The sequence below is a fragment of the Numida meleagris genome, chromosome 4 (assembly GCF_002078875.1).
Source record: "Numida meleagris isolate 19003 breed g44 Domestic line chromosome 4, NumMel1.0, whole genome shotgun sequence".
Classification (NCBI taxonomy): domain Eukaryota; kingdom Metazoa; phylum Chordata; class Aves; order Galliformes; family Numididae; genus Numida; species Numida meleagris.
Genome location: NC_034412.1, coordinates 42,642,050 through 42,658,897, shown reverse-complemented (window position 1 = coordinate 42,658,897; position 16,848 = coordinate 42,642,050). Strand labels below are relative to the sequence as shown.

Sequence of the window (16,848 nt, the reverse complement as noted above, 5' to 3'; positions counted from 1 at the left end):
ATGATCAGTTAATTGTGGCGGTAACAAAACAGGATCTAACATCGATTTCTCCCTGATTCTGGAAGAACCAACAATGTATCACTGTACTTACAGGAGGTCCTGTGGGGAGGGAGGATGGGGAAAAAGGAAGGGAAAAAAGACAGACAAAAAAAGAATTTGTAAGCTTATGTAGTTATTAAAGAAAGACACATATGTACAAATCCAAACACAAGGCCTCAGGATTCTAAGCCAGCAAAGCTGCTGATACACTGTACACATTTTCCAATTCAAGTTCTTATCATTTTGGTTGTGCTTTCCAACTTGTAAATGCAGCTAATTCTCAAATGCATGCTCTTACCTTATCAAAGAAGCCAATCCTTCAACTATGGTCATGCAATCTTATGAAAGTTGCTTCTCCATCCATTTCCATGCAATTTCATGCCAGGCCAAAAATACCAGCCATGGACTACGGTTTGTTTTGTCAGACTCCACACAAAGCAAATGTAACCACATCACCACTTTCAGTTAGCCACACAGTTGAGCATCTCTTCACAGCTTGGCTGCAAAATTGCACGAAGTACCCTTGGCACCTAGTCAAGGCATACATGCACCAGCATCCTCCAGCCTTCCAGATTTGCCCGTAAGGGGAGGTTTCAGTGGCCACCTGACAGTGCTGAACTTTCTTTTCATCACCTTCCTTTCTCAAGGCACACATATAAAGTGTTCCCTGTTAAAATGTCACACTTCATGAAGTGATATTTGCACATTTTTTCAATTATTTAGACTCAAAGACTTTTGTATAGCAGTTCTTGGAAACATTATCAAAGGGCTACAAATCAAATCTACTATTTCAGTCTTATTAAGCTGAGCAGCTGCAGCTCTCAAACTAATGGCATTTCATTAGCTTTTATGCCTCTCTCTAATTTCTGAATAAAGTGAAGTGAAAAAGGAGTATAAAGCCACAGCAGCTGTACCTTGAGATTGCTTTTAATATTGATAGCCTTTTGTTTTTAACAATGCAATTTTATTGTCCCATAACTAAAGCAGTTTCTTTATACTGGTAAATATTCTCAAACAGCGTTTTAAAGTGCAGGTCTGTTTTTAAATGAGAGAGATCCATTTCCTTTGTTAATAGTTTAATGTGTGTTTATTTGAGACATAAAATGAACAAACAAGCATACTGCAAAGTAATTGCCAGAAACATTTGTAAGAGAGTCTTTAACCACAGAATATCTTTCTGTAGCGTAGCACCTGTCTCTAAGTAAATATTAATCCGATCTCAAATGGGAACATCGAGGCCATTTACATTAACCTTTGGCAGGGGTTGGTTTCAGTTTTATGATGCAGGAAAATATGGTAAGAGTCTGATAAATTACAATTTACAAGGTTAAGAAGAGCTACATAATGAATTTATGGAGATCAAGTTGACTGGAATGTTTTTGTAACTAACAGAACAGATAAGACAACCAAGGAAATTAGAAATGTTCATTTTCTCCTGCATCAGTTCTATCACCTTCACTGAAGACTCAGTCCTTCAAGGTAATCAATAGATTCAATTCCCATGAGTGTCAGCTGGAAGAGGTGTATAACATCCCACAGTGTTTTTTCAAAAGAAATTTCAAATTTTATACCAATGTTCAGATCTCAACAGCAAGCTCCCTGATACAGGATAACAAACCACCCAATATTTTTCTTATTTCCATGACAACTAACTTGCTACTGGTTTCTAGTAAACAGCAATATCTCTCATGCAGAGTACTCCATTTACGACCTTATTTCCCTGGATACCTACATCCTTAACATATACCCTTCCTTCTAAAACTTCATTTCAATCCAGGACAGCCTAATGTAACACAGATTTACAGTATTCCAACTGCTCACTACCAGAGTTAGTCTGATCTATGTTAACCTCAGAATACACTGGAATGATTTGACAATTACCAGTAATGTTGCCAATGGTACTATGCCAAGCATTATGAAGTGCAACTACAAAGAAAAGACACTAGAGACTAGACAGCTATCTGGAAGGCCACCAGGTATATGCCAAGGGTCACAAATTTCTACAAAAGAAGTTTCAGAACTCTCTTTCAGAGCATAACAAGCAATAAAAATAAAAATGAAGGCATGCTTGGTATGTATCCTCCAAAAAAAACGCAGGCATCAAAGAGCAATGCAACTTAGAAAAGTGAAAACTTACCAGTCTCTCCTCTTCTGCCCCGCTTACCTCTTTTCCCTGGAGGACCTAAAAAGAAGATGGTTTGTTTTTAACATTAACATCTTTGAAACATTTTACATCTTGAAATTACAACATGTAGAATATCGTTTGAGTTTGATGCTCAGAAATGGCTGTATAAGACACTCAGAGAAAGATCCAGAGACAGCTGAGTAGGGCCAAAGATTAACAAAATGACTCAGGGAGTTGAAGATGAAATGAAGAGCTACATTACACAGTACAGTCTCTCAGAAAAAAAGACTGGGAGAAACTGTAGAGGTCATCCAACTCATCCCTCTTTCTCAAGGCACAAGTCAACTACCTTGAAAATATTACTGTAACATCCACAGGCCTGTTTCCCCTACTATTTCACTGTTCCAATGACAAGAACATTTTTCTTTATGTCCAACTTGCTGCACAGAAGCTCATCAATTCTTACGGTAGCCACCACAGACCCCAGATTTGACACAATTCCTTTCCTTTCCATTAAGAACAAAACCAAAAAACACACCCAAAGTCTTTGCATTTTTATATTCCTTTGAATTACTACACCTTTCCTTCAATCTTCTGAAGTCTAATTTATCACAAAGCATTAAATTGCATTTAGTTATTCCTATATAAAGCAATATTAGCAAGTAGTTATAAGAACACACCCTCTTATAAAAGCATCCTGCCCTGATCTGAAAATATTGAGAGAAATAATGATAAAGAAACCCTCACTTGTCTCCCCACACACCAAACACTAACAATAACTTGTCTAGGTTGTTTTGCTTCCAGTTTATGTGTTTGCCTTAACAGACCAGCTTGGTCCTTGTATACATTTTGCTAAAGAAACACTTATTAGTCATAGTTCTTTTTCTACAAATATTTACATACTACAACAAGAGTATTCTGCAGTCTCTAAAGAAAAATATTTTTTGTCTCATTTATGCACTTCAACATCCTTCCTAAACTGCAGGCATCGGTATCACATTCCTCCTTTCTTCTTAGTGACTTTGACAAACTGTTCCTGTAAGCACAGGAATGCACAGTCACTTCTCCCTGTACAGCTAGGAAGAAAGGCAGCAGCTCCTGTCTTGTTCTAATAATGACAGTGGTGGCATAATGCAACGAAAGTTTAAGACAACAAAATTAAGACATTAAAGACAACAGGAACAGTATAGGACATTCATTATCAACGGAATATGAAGCAGATAAGAATATTTTGCTATTATATGCCAAAAAACTTTTAAAATGCAACTTGTTAGAGAAGGGAACGTGCGGCTTTCTCCTGAAATGCTCTGGCCTCTGCAAGAGGTATATAAGGAAACTCCTTACACAGGTAAGAACTTATTACACGCAATAAGTTTCTACCTGGGCTTTTTTCCAGCTCTAACATAGAAACTTTCCAGTTTCCTTATACATCCCCGTACCCATGCAGCAGCCTGCTGTGAGATTTCCCTGGCTGCTGCAAGCTCCCTAACATGGGTATGCAGCAGTTTGGGCTGATCACACACACAGACATGCAGAAGAAAGCTACAGGCTTCTTTATCTGGAAATCATCTTTTTTGTTTTCTGTCCTTCAGCATGCAACAACAAGATATTCACAGTCTGTGTGTATATTCACAGTCTGTACAGAATACTGTTTTATTACAGTTCAGCTGCACTATAGGTGCGCACACACTTACAAGTACATCTACTGCTGAGTTTTCCCTTGAGAAAAAAAAACAGAACTTTAAAACTAAAAAACTTCAGCTGCAGACCAGCACAAGGCAGAACCACAAGCAGAATACCACGTGGGTAATCCCAAGCTATAGATAATAGGAAGGAGGGAATTTCATCCAACAAAGCAGCTTTCCATAGTGCATTAACCTGCTAGTTGGGTAGCTACCCGCAGTGATGGCAAAGAACAGGCTCTAGCTCAGTTCTTCCCTCTGACACGAAGCAGTGATCCCACCCAAACCATTACTCTGAGGAGACTAGATTTGGATGTGTGCAAGTATTCATCACCAGAAAATACTTATTACAATATCCCCATAGTAAGTACGCCACTGAAGTTAGAAAATCATTCTGATTTAAAGCAGCATCAATTAACTCAATGAACTTCCCTTCCCCTAGGCCCTTCAGGCCTGCAGTTATGAGCAACTCCTGATGATGGGGAACCTTTCTCCACTCCCTAATAGCTTTTTACATTTCTGCACTACTCAGGGCTCTGTCAAGGCACTGGCCTTTATAAACTCTCCAGAAACTGTGAAATGCAAACTTTCACTGGGTCTGAGGGCCCTTTTGCAGAAATATTTTTTCTATATTTATTGATTTTTACTGGTAGAAAACAATGCTTTTTAAGCATCTAGTCACAGATGGCTTCAATTCACAGAAACACACACATGTAAGACCATCACTAGATGACCTACTGCCTCAGAATGCACATGAGCTTTCATCTTTTCCTGAACAGGCTGCTTTCTCTACATTTTAACTGTTAACATCATCTGTTGCTCTAAGAATTTCCACTTATTAAAACCCTAGGTATTTTGCTATAAATATTAATTTCCCATCTGTATAGAGTTTTATAACTTTGCACTAATTGGAGGTTGTGGTGGAGATTCATTGTGGCAACAGGAACACTGAATGCGGTCAGAGGCACAACTTCATCTTACAAAGTCCATTCTTTTTAATATTTTTATTATTATTATTATTTTTTTTTTTTTACAGCTTGCACAAGATACAAGACTAAGATGTAAATATTCTGAACTTTCTTGACGAGGATAAAAATCTCTCTACAATATTACTCGAAAGGCCCATGCCGAATTGAATTTAATACAGAGCATTTAACTAGTAGTTTCTTTTAAACATCTATTCATATTAAAAATGGATACTTAAAAAAGAAAAACAAAGGTCAAATCTCAGTGGAATGAGCTCCCTTAATAAAAATTAATGATACTGAGCAATAAGCAAAAGTTAATTTATAGTAGCTAAGTTTGCCAATACATTGTTTTCTTAAGCTTACTAGATTTACCTGTAGGTAGGGAGTAAATGTAAAATGGTCAAGGATCAGCTGTTTCGCGTTTTTAACTTAGTTAAGCTTCACAATATTAGAAACTATTTTATTCTTCCAAAACAATTTATGAGCCTAACATTTATGAAAAGAAAGTTTTTTTTTTTTTCCTTTAAGGAACAAAAATTTAATGCCATATCTATAAAGAGAAATATGAAAGAAATGAAAGAATATGAAGGAAATATGAAAGAACAATGAAAGAAACAGAGAATTTTGTTTAAAAAAGCCAAATAGTTATCTTCCCAAGAACAAGATGTTAGCTGCCATCTCATCGACCCAGAAGGGACTGGTGAATAAATAAATAAATAAATAAATAAATATATATATATATAAAGGACTTCAGCTAGATAAAAGCTTTAGACTTTGAGACATGATATTTTAACAGAAACATAAGCAATATAAAGTACCAAGTCAATATAAAGTACCAAGTCAGTACTATGTAGCTTTGGCTACTTATGTCATGGAACTAGTTTTGAGAAATCTGGTCTTCCAGGAGAAGATGGGGTTGATCTCTCAGAGAAGGGGAAGACTATCTTTAGCAACAAACTTTTCAATTGAATCAGTGGGGCTTTAAACTAGAGTTGCCAGTGGATCAAACCATCCCACTTGGAGGCTGATGATGGTAATGGATGCCCCGGGCCTGGAGCTGGATCACAGGCCAGTAAGACAGCACCTAAGGTGCAGGATAAGGGAACTCCAATTGGTAAATCAGCCTCAATTGGAGCCCAATTCAAATGCCTATATAATAATGCACGGAGCACGTGGAACAAGCAAGAAGAGTTTCAGGCATGCACATGCCTCCAGGGCTATGATATCATTAGCATTACTGAGATGTGGTGGGATGGCTCTCATGACTGGAATGTAAGAACAGATATAAACTCCTTAGGAAAGACAGGCAGGGGAGAAGGGGAGGAGGTGCTGCTTTCTACATCAACAACCAGCTGGAGTCCATGGATCTCCACCTGGGGATAGACAAGGAGTTGACAGAGAGCTTATAGGTTAGGGTTAAAGAGAAGGCAGGGGAAGGAGACATTGTAGTGGTGGATCTGCTACAGGCTGCCTGACCAGAAAGATTGAGTGGATGAGGCTTTTTATAAACAGATGGGAGTAGCTTCACATTCATGACACGCGGTCCTCATGGGGGACTTAAACCACCCTGATATCTGTTGGAGGGATAACAGCAGGGAACCAGAAATTGAAGAGGTTTCTGGAATGCTTTGACGATAACTTCCTCTTCCAAATGATACAGGAGCCCATGAGAAGAGGCGCTATGCTGGACCTTGTCCTCACCAAAGAAGAGGGACTAAGTGAGCAATGTCAAGTTACAGGGCAGCCTTGGCTGCAGTGATCATGAAATGGTGGAGTTCAAGATCCCTAGGGCATCAAAGAGGGTATGCGGCAAGCTTGCTACTCTGGACTTCAGGAGAGCAGACTTCGACCTCTTTGGAGAACTGCTTGGTAGGGTGACATGGGAGAAAGCCCTGAAGGGAAGAGAGGCCCAAGGAAGCTGGTCAGTATTCAAGAACCATCTACTCCAAGCCCAGAAGCAGTGCATACTGAGAAAAAGGAAGGTAGGCAAGAATGCCAGAAGGCCTCCATAGATCAACAAGCTGCTCCTGGTCTTAATTAAGCACAAAAAGAAAGTCTATAGGAAGTGGAAGCAGGAATGGGTTACCTGACAGGACTACAAGGAAGTTGTGTGAGCAGCCAGGGATCAGATTAGGAAAGTTACAACACAGATAGAATTAAATCTAGCCAGGGACATAAAGAGGAACAAGAAATTCTACAGGTGTATCAGCGATTAGAGGTAGGCCAAGGAAGATGTGGGTCCTCTCCAGAAGGAAACTGGAGATCTGGTCACAAGGGATACAGAGAAAGCTGAGGTGTTGAATGACTCTTTTGCCTCAGTCTTCACCAGCAAGGGCTACAGCCACACCACCCAAGCAGCAGAAAGCAAAGGTAAGAACTGGGGAGAAGGAAGATCTGCAGAGATCTGGGGCTCTTCAGCCTAGAGAAGAGAAGGCTCTAGGGGGACCTTACAGCAGCCTTCCAGTATCTGAAGGGAGCCCACACAAAATCTGGGGAGGGACTTTTTATAAGGGCATGTAGCAACAGGACAAGGGGCAACAGCTTTAAACTGGAAGAGGGTAGATTTAGACTAGATACCAAGAAGAAATTCTTTACTGTGAGGGTGGTGAGACACTGGAACAAGTTGCCCAGAGAGCTTGTGAATGCCCCCTCCCCAGAACCATTCAAGATCAGGCTGGATGGGGCTTTGAGCAACCTGGTCTAGAGAGAGGTGTCCCTGCCTGTAGCAGAGGGGTTGGAACTAGATGATCTTAAATGTCCCCTCCAACCCAAACCATTCTATGATTCCATAAATATTAAGGCTGCAGCAAATTTCTCCTCGCCTCCTTGATACTATCCAATTAAACATAGAAGTTTGTCTCAACAGTCTTTAGAAGTAGCTGTCAAAGTAAGAATGTAGTACCTTTGAAGAGACCGTAGGCCAGGAACAAGAATTATTCTCAGGTTTTCCAGGACATTTTCAAAAATATCAAGCACAACTATGGCAACATCCATCTTCTAGTAATGCGTATCCTAAAATTTGCCTTCATAAATCCCAGATTGTAGTGATCCAAACCAGAAACAATTAGTGCAGATAGATTGTTGTCAGATTATTGCTTTAGTCCTGGAGAGGTCTCATCAGTAGGACTTCTCACTTTTTAATAGTTTGTGCCAGCAGTACCAGCAGTCTGCAATGGATCTACTATTTTTATGTTGCTGTACGAATGTCATTTTTACCAGAGGAAAGTAGAGTACACTGAATTTACTCCACTACATGCTTCACTGTGTATCAAGGTCACATACAGCAGCCACACCTCTTACAAGGTGGAAGCCAGCATGTCAGCATCACAGGACAGAAGGGCTTAACTACTGTTGTTATTTAACCTGGCAGGCAGCTCAGCACCATGCAATTATTTGCTCACTCCCCTCTCCCAGTGGGATGGAGGAGAGAACTGGGGGGAAAAAAAACAGTGCATCTCATGGGTTGAGAGAAAAATACATTTACTACAACTGAAAAAGAAGAGAAGAGGAAAATAATTATAGTAATGATAATAATATAATATGTAGATTGTTCAGACAGTAACGTCTCTTATTTATTTCCATGGAAAATGCGACAATTCAAAAAGTACAATAGCACTATTTGAAAGAGCAAATTCTCAGCTACAAAACACTGTTTTTCAACATTGTCACCACCATTAGCTGTGCACTTTCACCAGCAATGAACAAGAACCTGCATGCCCTGCATGTACTTCCATGTCAGACACCATTCTGTCAGAATGCCCCTCTGCTGCCATCTGCATCACAGCAACAAAATGTAATGGAATATTGGTGGGAAAGTTCAACCTCTGCTGCCATGCCACCAATATCTGCCTCTGACATCATGGGCCAATGTAACATGACAGGAGACGTTATTTTTGGAGCAGCCCTTGTGTATATTCACAGAACGAGTGATGCACAGTGCATTTGCTCACTACCTGCTGACCGACACCCAGCTAGCCCCTGAGTAGCAGCTTGCCCCTTAGCCAGCTCCCCAGTTTTTAAAGTTTTTTCTGTGCATGGTGATGCCAAGTGATACAGAACATCCCTTTGGCCAGTTGAGGTCGGCTGTCCTGGTTCTATCCCCTCCCAGCTCTTTGTGCTCACTCAGCATGTCTCACTGGCAGAACAATAAGAGAAGCTGAAATGTCCTTGGCTCTGTGCAGCAATTCTTAACAACTAAAACATCAGTGTGTTATCAACATTGTTCTTCCCCCAAAGTCAAAATAAAGCATCATATTGGACACTATGAAAAAAACTCACCTGTGTCCCAACAGAAACTAAGACAGCTAGATCCTTCACCTGGCTGCACAGCTGCATCAAGCAACTAAAACAGCACAAAGTGGCTTTAACAGGGAAATCTAGTCTAATTCAATAACTATGGACACCATAAATCTCAATTTTAGATTATGCATATTTTTCAAATCAGATAAAACAAATGGAAAGCATACTCTTAAAATATATTAGAGCATTTTAACTGCTTGGGGATGGATCTTGTGATAAATTACATCATTAATGTATTAAAGACAAAAACGTGAAGATGCTGTATGTTGCTGGCACATTGGACTGCAAAGGCAGGGATTTTCTCCAGTTCTCCATACACTTTGTAAAAAGAACATTGCAGGCGCACAAACAGATTGCCCTTGTTCAAAAGGAAATGACTGATCTATTAGAAGCCTAAACAAGAATAATGTTTTCCTTCTCTGAGACATTTTTAAAGATTTTAGACTGTAATAGTGCACATTTCTGAGGAACTGAAAAAACTGAGCTCAGATTTTTAAGTATAAACCAGTGATGATCACTACGTTACACTGCTTCACAGCAGCTAGGAATTTTGTTAACAGGAGACAGAAAACATGGAACTATAGGTGGTACCAGCACACTGTTGCACAGGCACTGCCTATTTTCTTTCAATTATTGATCTGTTTACAGCAAATAATTTCAGCATAACCAAAGCAGCAGACAGACTGAAAAGAAAAAAAAGCTCAATAGACAAGACATACGTTTCCTCTATCAGCATGCCAAAGTGTTTTGCAAATTGATCATAAGCTGATTTAGAAATCAAACTTGCCCTCATTATTGAAAAAAGTACAGTGGCATTATCAAAGGAAAAGAATTTGGCTATCTCACGTTGTAGGTATTCACTATTACTGCAAGTAAGAGCTCCTCCACCAAGCCCCTCCACCATTGTGTTAACTGTTTTATTGATGCTCAGGACGTTGCTCACACAACCTCTGACTCACATACAGCTACTGTTTAAAGTAATGAGTATTTCATGTCTACATGAAAAAAATATTCTCCTGTCATTTCAAAAGATACCTATTTCTCTCAAATTCTGCTGCAAATAAGAATATCCTTGTCAAGTCCAAACAAAAAAAACCCTGTAAAATTAGCCCAGTTACATTTGCTCAGGATTTATTCTGAAAATTTGCTGAAGTTAGTGAAATTACTTCAGTATGATTAGGTATAAGACTAGCAACTTTACTACAATAATGTGGTTAAATACTTAGAAGCCAGCTGAACCAAACCAACCAAGTCAAACTCTTCTTTGTGGTTCAGCTGTAATACTGGCAAAATAACAGCTGCTGGTTGCACTTCAGTTTCCATCACCTCTATTTGCCAGTGGACTCAACTCTCTCCTTTCCACTTCCAGAGTACAATTCACCTCTCTTCATTAATCCCATTTCACACTTCTCCCTGTTAAACAAATGAAGAAATGACTCGCAGTGCTGCTCTGCTCACCTTGAGCAAACAGCTTCCCAGCAAACCGAGCTCTTCGTGTCTTACAGCTGCAGGGGCACTGAGATGGTGCAGGCCAGCAGAGCAGCTGTGGAGCCTAATGCCTATTCCTGTGAAGCACGCATGCCACTAACAGAAGAGTGACTCCAGTTAATGCTGTGTGATTATCAGACCCATCCTGCTGGCCTCTTCGTCCTGGTATGGGCACTGGGTACAGCAAACAGGATCGCCCCATCCCAACAGGCTGAGCTCTCCTGGGATGGATGCCTGGGCAATGTGAGATTCGACAGACACTTTTGCAGTCCTTTCTGTCAGAGCTGCCATCAATTCCAGACCAAGTAGGGAAGAATGGGGAGGATTTCTATCTCATGAGCATGTTCTTACAAGTGCTGCATGGATCTATTCCAGCCTACTTTCATTGGCCTTTTTGCTCTTCCCTTTTTTTTTTTTTTCCCCTCAGCTTTTTCAGTTCATGTAACACTTGGACTCTTCTCTCCTGCCACTCTGCATAACCGTCCCACCTGGCATGTCCATCTCCTGTTTTGTACCTCAGTCTGTCTGGTTCAGCCTGCCTGAATTTCCTACCTCATAAAATTATCTCCTCCCCTTGGGCCTCAGCTGGATAAATAACATTCATTGTTTCACACGCAGTACATCTTCTTCTTGGCTCACCATGAAACATCAGTGCAGCGCAGGGCTTGGATAGGTGTCAGAGGCTATTATGCAACTTGGCTGAGGAAATGCCAAAATCAGTCTATCTGATCCACAGTAGAAAAATTCGACCTCCCTGGGTCAGATTCCTTTTACCACTTCTGTTCATACTAAATGTTATCTGACTAGAGGTGTCTAGCCTAACATCGTTTCGCTAGTATCAGATACTACTGAGGGAGCTGAAAGGATCCCATGACTACCACCTGCAAGACAGCCAGAACTGCACATACGCATTTCCACTCTTTCTTCTCTAGTAGTGGAAGCATGGAAAGCAACATCCATTCCAAAAACTGTCATCACTCAGTTCTATAATTCTGAATTAATTTTATAGCTGTAACACCGCCTAATTCTTCACCTTGTAAAATTTTTGGCCTAGGAAATTATGTGACCCTAAATTTCACCATGTATAGCCTCTTTAAAGAAGTATTTGTTTCTTTTTATCAAGTTTACTTTCTTGTAAAATCACAGATGTCTTTTTTGACATTAAGAGACTGAGGAACTTACATTCCCTATCCAGCTTCTTTACATCATTTTGCTACTTAAACTTTTTTATTATGTCCTCTTACCTGACTTACTCTTTTTAAGGTGAACATACCCTACTTTTTTCCAATTTCTTCAGCTGAATTTTCTCCATATCATAAATCATTTTTACCTTTTTCTGAGCTTTCTCTGATTCTGTACTGCCATTTAGCACAAGGCTAAAACATGCCCTGAGCTGGTACTTAAGCCCAGCTCCCACAGGAGAAGCACTGCTTCAGTAGTTGCTCTACACCAGAAGTCATCAGCTGGAGATAAACAGCTTGGTGCTGTCTTTCCTGCCAAGCCCAGTAGGAGCCACCTCTCTGACCCTGTGTTCTCAAGCACTTTCCCAAAAGCAGCTCCACTTTCCAGGAACTGACTACAGGCAAAATTTGCTTACAGAATTTCTCTAAAGACAGCTCACTGTAATTCTGAAAGTCTAACTCTGCTCCCTCTTGTTGCCTAATAATATACAGGCATGGGCAAAAAATTTCTTAAGTAAAACTTAATGTCTTCAGTTATAAAGCAGAAGACAAGCTTTCACAAGCAAAACATACATAACATTCAGTTCTTGGCTATGGTAACCACTGGACACTCTTTCCAGTTTTCCATCTAACCCCTAAGTTAGACCTATTCATAAATACATCACAAACCTTTACTGAATTACAAGATTCCTGTGCACACGTTACGATCGCAAAGTTTAATCACGCTAACATTTTTTTTTCATTCTGTAGGATGAAGACTGAGGTAAGAGACACTGCTGCTAACACAATCTAACTTTAGTAAGGTTTCACAACGCCGAGAAAATAGGTTCTTGAACTCTGCATCTTTCACAGGTTCCTACAACACTGCTAAAGTCCTGTGGCAGAACCTGTTTAGTTGATGGTACTTAAAATACTGTCAAAAATCAGCAATCACATTTATAAGATAACCAACCAAATGATCCATGTCAGATCATAGATTTTGTGTCCAGCTACAAGCTGGAATTCTGATCTATCTTGTTTCTTGTTAAGGCAGTTGGAAATAATTCCCAGTAGCCTGGACTGGAACAGTTTGCTGATTCTTGCAGGCTGAAGTGTAGTGGTGACACCATTAAACTATTTTAATGAACATATAACACTTTGTGCACACATGGTCATCTTTACAAACACAGAAATAGCTGCTATCACCTGGCTGACAAATACTGCTGAGGGACAGCTGAAGTATGTAGGGATAGCTATTCTACACTAGCAAGGCATGAAAGTCTTCTCATCATTTCAACTTGCCATTCCATTGTATTATTATCATGCCATATCAATAGTTAACCCTATGATGCAAAAAAACAGTTGTTGTATAGAGAAAAAATATCTAAACTTCATTTAACTTTTTCAAATATTAATGTAGATGAAATAAGGTATTACAATTTTTTTTTCTCTCAACAGAATTTAAAACCCTTTTAAGATCAGATCTGAGGAATGTCACCCATTCTGTATGGTTGCTTAACTATAGAGTACATCTGTAGTTGTATAAAGCAAAAGCTTCAGAATTAAGAACTGTCAAAAGCTAATTCTCCATCCACGCTTTATATCTAAGCATCGGAAGTTCCATCTTAGGAAAATTCATGAACAATAACAATGTAAAGTGCAACAGCATTTCTCAAACACAGTGCTTTGGACATAGTAATCTTAAGCAGAGGTCGTTCCATGGTTCCCAAGGAGTCAACATTATCTAGTATCTACACAGTGCCTTAGGCTGTCGAACAGGACAGAGCAGGATGGCAGCACTTCAAGCAATGTTGCTAAGAAATAAGGACCTCTTGATGTCAGTAAGCAGCAGTTACCATTCCGGGCAGTAAACGCTATACAAGCACACATCCTGCCTGTGGTTTTCATGTTACTTGTGCCAAGTTACACTCAGTCATAGTAATTTTTCACTTAAGCACAAGGGCTTGCATTTACAGGGGAAACTTTGGTCATTGCTCTGACCTAAGTAGACCCCACCATTCCAAAGCTCCCTCAAGTGACCAAAGGTGCTCAGCTCTTCTCTCTGAGAAAAAGAGGTCTCCTCCACCATACCACAACAGGATGAGCACAGGCTCAGACCACACCAAGACTGAAGCCCCGACAGCACATGAGAATCAAAATGGGCTTTCCTATTTCCTCTCAAGCCTAGTACCCACATATTTCTTCCTCGGTAGCTTCCTACCAAGTCCTTTGGGTTGGTCTGCATTTCAATCTCACATTTTTGTTTTTAATTCTTTAATCCTTTTTTCTTGAGGTTTCATGTCACTCTCAGCCGTCAGACACAGTGCAATGGCAACTCAACAAACTGGGTGTGTCAAAGCCCAAGAAAAGCCCTGCTCAGGCACCCATATGCTGATTAGACACTCTCAACTTGCGGGTGATGTAACACAGATGCTTGGTTTGCTTTGGAGCAGGCAGGATGGCACACCTCAATGCAAACACAAAATGTGTTGAGGATAGGAAAATGATGTTTTTTCCAAATGTTTTTCACTTTTTGAATTCCAAGTGTCATCTTTCCCCACATGGCAATTTCAAAGATAAATAAAAAGAAGAATAGCAGCCAACGCATCTCAATCTTTCACTACAAACTGACGCTACATGAGATTTTGTTAGTAAGAAAAGAGGTGAAGTCAGAATTTATTCAAATTTTTAATCTTAAACAGCTAGACCAAAAGAACCACCAGCAGACCGTGATTAACTTTTTGCCAAAAAAAAAAAAAACATAAGCCGCTGAAAATTGAGTCTCACAATATTAAGGGAGAAGGTGATGCTAACAAAGGCATGTCATCAACTCACAACCCCTTATAGCAACAGTTGGAGCCCTGGGGAGCGTGGTCTAGTACCAGATCTGGAGGTTGGTGGCCCTGCCTGTGGCAGGGGGGTTGGAACTTGATGATCCTTGGGGTCTCTTCCAACCCAAGCCATTCTAATTAGTCATGTTATTTTCACCAGAAGTACTGAAAGTAAAAGTACCTAACGATCAGTAATGGTACGGGTACTCCAAATGCTCATTATTTGTTGGGAGTTTTGCTGCATTCTCAAGTACCAATTTAGATTAATACAAGCATTTTTGTAAATCGCACTTCAAATTGAGTTTGAAAAAGTTAACACTTTAAACGTTACACAGCACTCTGAAACCGAAGTATGACATTCGTATCGCAGTTTTTCCACGGTTCTGCTAGAGTACACATGGAAACAGTAATTTCTAGAAAGGGTATTACCTTCTTAAATAGATTTAACACTTTTTTTTTTCATCTTGGAGTTCTAGCAATACTGTCATTGACTTTATTAAGAGAGCACAAATGTTATCATTTTATGTACTATGTATATGATGTTACTATACTAGCAAAGTGCAAGATACTCCTTATACTGCATATGAAATGAATTTTGTATGTGTAAACTGCTTAATAAAAATATTTGTTCACAAATCATAGCTGAGCCAAATACGTGTTTAAGAGACTACAATCACTTTAAGCTTTAGAGTGTCATGTAAACCTGAAGTAATCAAGCTTAAAATATTTACAAGCTTCTGAACTTTTCCACATTTTCTGATCTTGTCAGCACAAGAGCAAACCTAAAATTTGAAGTATTGCCACAAACAAGGAAAATCTCCACCACAGAATTTGCCATTTCAATTTTACTCTAAAAATTTTCCCTGCAAAGTCACTGAATAGTCTTCCTAAATTTTTAAATAAGTGGAAAAAGAACATCTACAACAGTTGATGTTAAAACAGTTGATCAGTTAAAACACTGAAGCTTAAATGAACCAAATATTTAATATCCTAAACTATCTCCACTTACACTGTGGAGTCCAGGTGTCTCCTCTTACCATAGATTTGATCTGCATGCTTGACTTTTAAGCCATGATTGACAAGACCTGCATGATTATGATGACAGATTAAAGTGTTCATTGAATTCGGAGGGTTTTTATTTCAGTTGTGACAGTGGTGCACTGGTAGACAATGAAATACAATACCACGGGATTAACAGCAGCACATAACTAGTCAGGCAGTGGTACTGCAATCATCTTGGTCTAACCCACACAAGCTGATCACCCATTTAAACTTAAAACCCTACCCTAAGCAGAGCATATTCCTTTCAGTCTTACTCACGTGCCTCCTCTCATTTCTAATATAATAAATATATCATCTGACGAGGAGCTTAGTGACAGCTGCAGAAGTTAGTTCAAATTAAGAAAAATAATAGGTGCCTTTAAAAGGCCCAATAAGTCTCTATTGTGTAACCGCACCAAAGCAGCACAATTATTGCTTACCAAAAAAAAAAAAAAAGCAGATAAATAAACAGAGTGCCAAGGACTGCTCTACTCCCAGACTCCAAATGTCACAGTTTCTTCTGGATAACCTATAAAAGCATCTTCTCTGTTGATGTATGATTCATGTACAAGGAGGGAAAAAAGCAAACTAAACTCACTTGCTTCAAAAATAGCTTGTCTGGTTTAGTCCAGCAGGGACACAGCAGCAAAAGACCAAAAAGTAATAAAAGGAAATAACTTACTTCAGTTTACATCTTACAGCTGCCTGTGCACTTTTGCTGTGATACTGGTGCTGGTTCCTAAGGAGACGCATACCCAACCTGACAGACAGCAGTAAAATATTTTTACTATCCCAGGCTCCATTCTGCTGCTTAGGCTCAATTATTTCAACAACATACTTGCCTGAAAACAAAAGTATGGCAAAATCAAATCTTCAAAGAAAGTACAATCTGTATTCAACATATCTCCTGTTTTAAACACTCTCATGAGACTATGCTTGTGAAATATAGCAGTGTGTCTTTGATCCACTGGACATTACTTCAGGTTGAGATGTGAGTGCACTGTGTAATCACAATAAAACAGACTTCAGCAGACACCAAAACAATCAGGAGTTGGATTTTTCTTACTATAGATCTATCTTTCAAACATTAGGAGAACAGCCAAAGAAATTCGTAATAAGTCAGGCTCAGAATAAGATTTAAAAAATAATGGATGACAGTTTATTACAATATTATAGTGGATTGCTTGAATGTATGTTTCCGATTATTTCAAGTGT

General features: G+C 39.4%; 1 protein-coding gene across 23 annotated transcripts in view; it reads right to left on the bottom strand.

The window, feature by feature from the left end:
• Positions 1-16,848, bottom strand: part of COL25A1 (collagen type XXV alpha 1 chain) — a 306,400-nt gene that overhangs the window by 150,898 nt on the left and 138,654 nt on the right. For 22 of the 23 annotated variants that reach the window (XM_021393561.1, XM_021393558.1, XM_021393551.1 and 19 more), the window contains exons 3-4: positions 2,177-2,221; positions 92-99 (exon numbers count right to left, since the gene is read on the bottom strand). In XM_021393561.1, coding sequence (XP_021249236.1) covers positions 92-99; positions 2,177-2,221 — 53 coding nt within the window. The remainder of the gene's footprint in view (positions 1-91; positions 100-2,176; positions 2,222-16,848) is intronic. The other variant, XM_021393548.1, reaches the window with a different exon arrangement.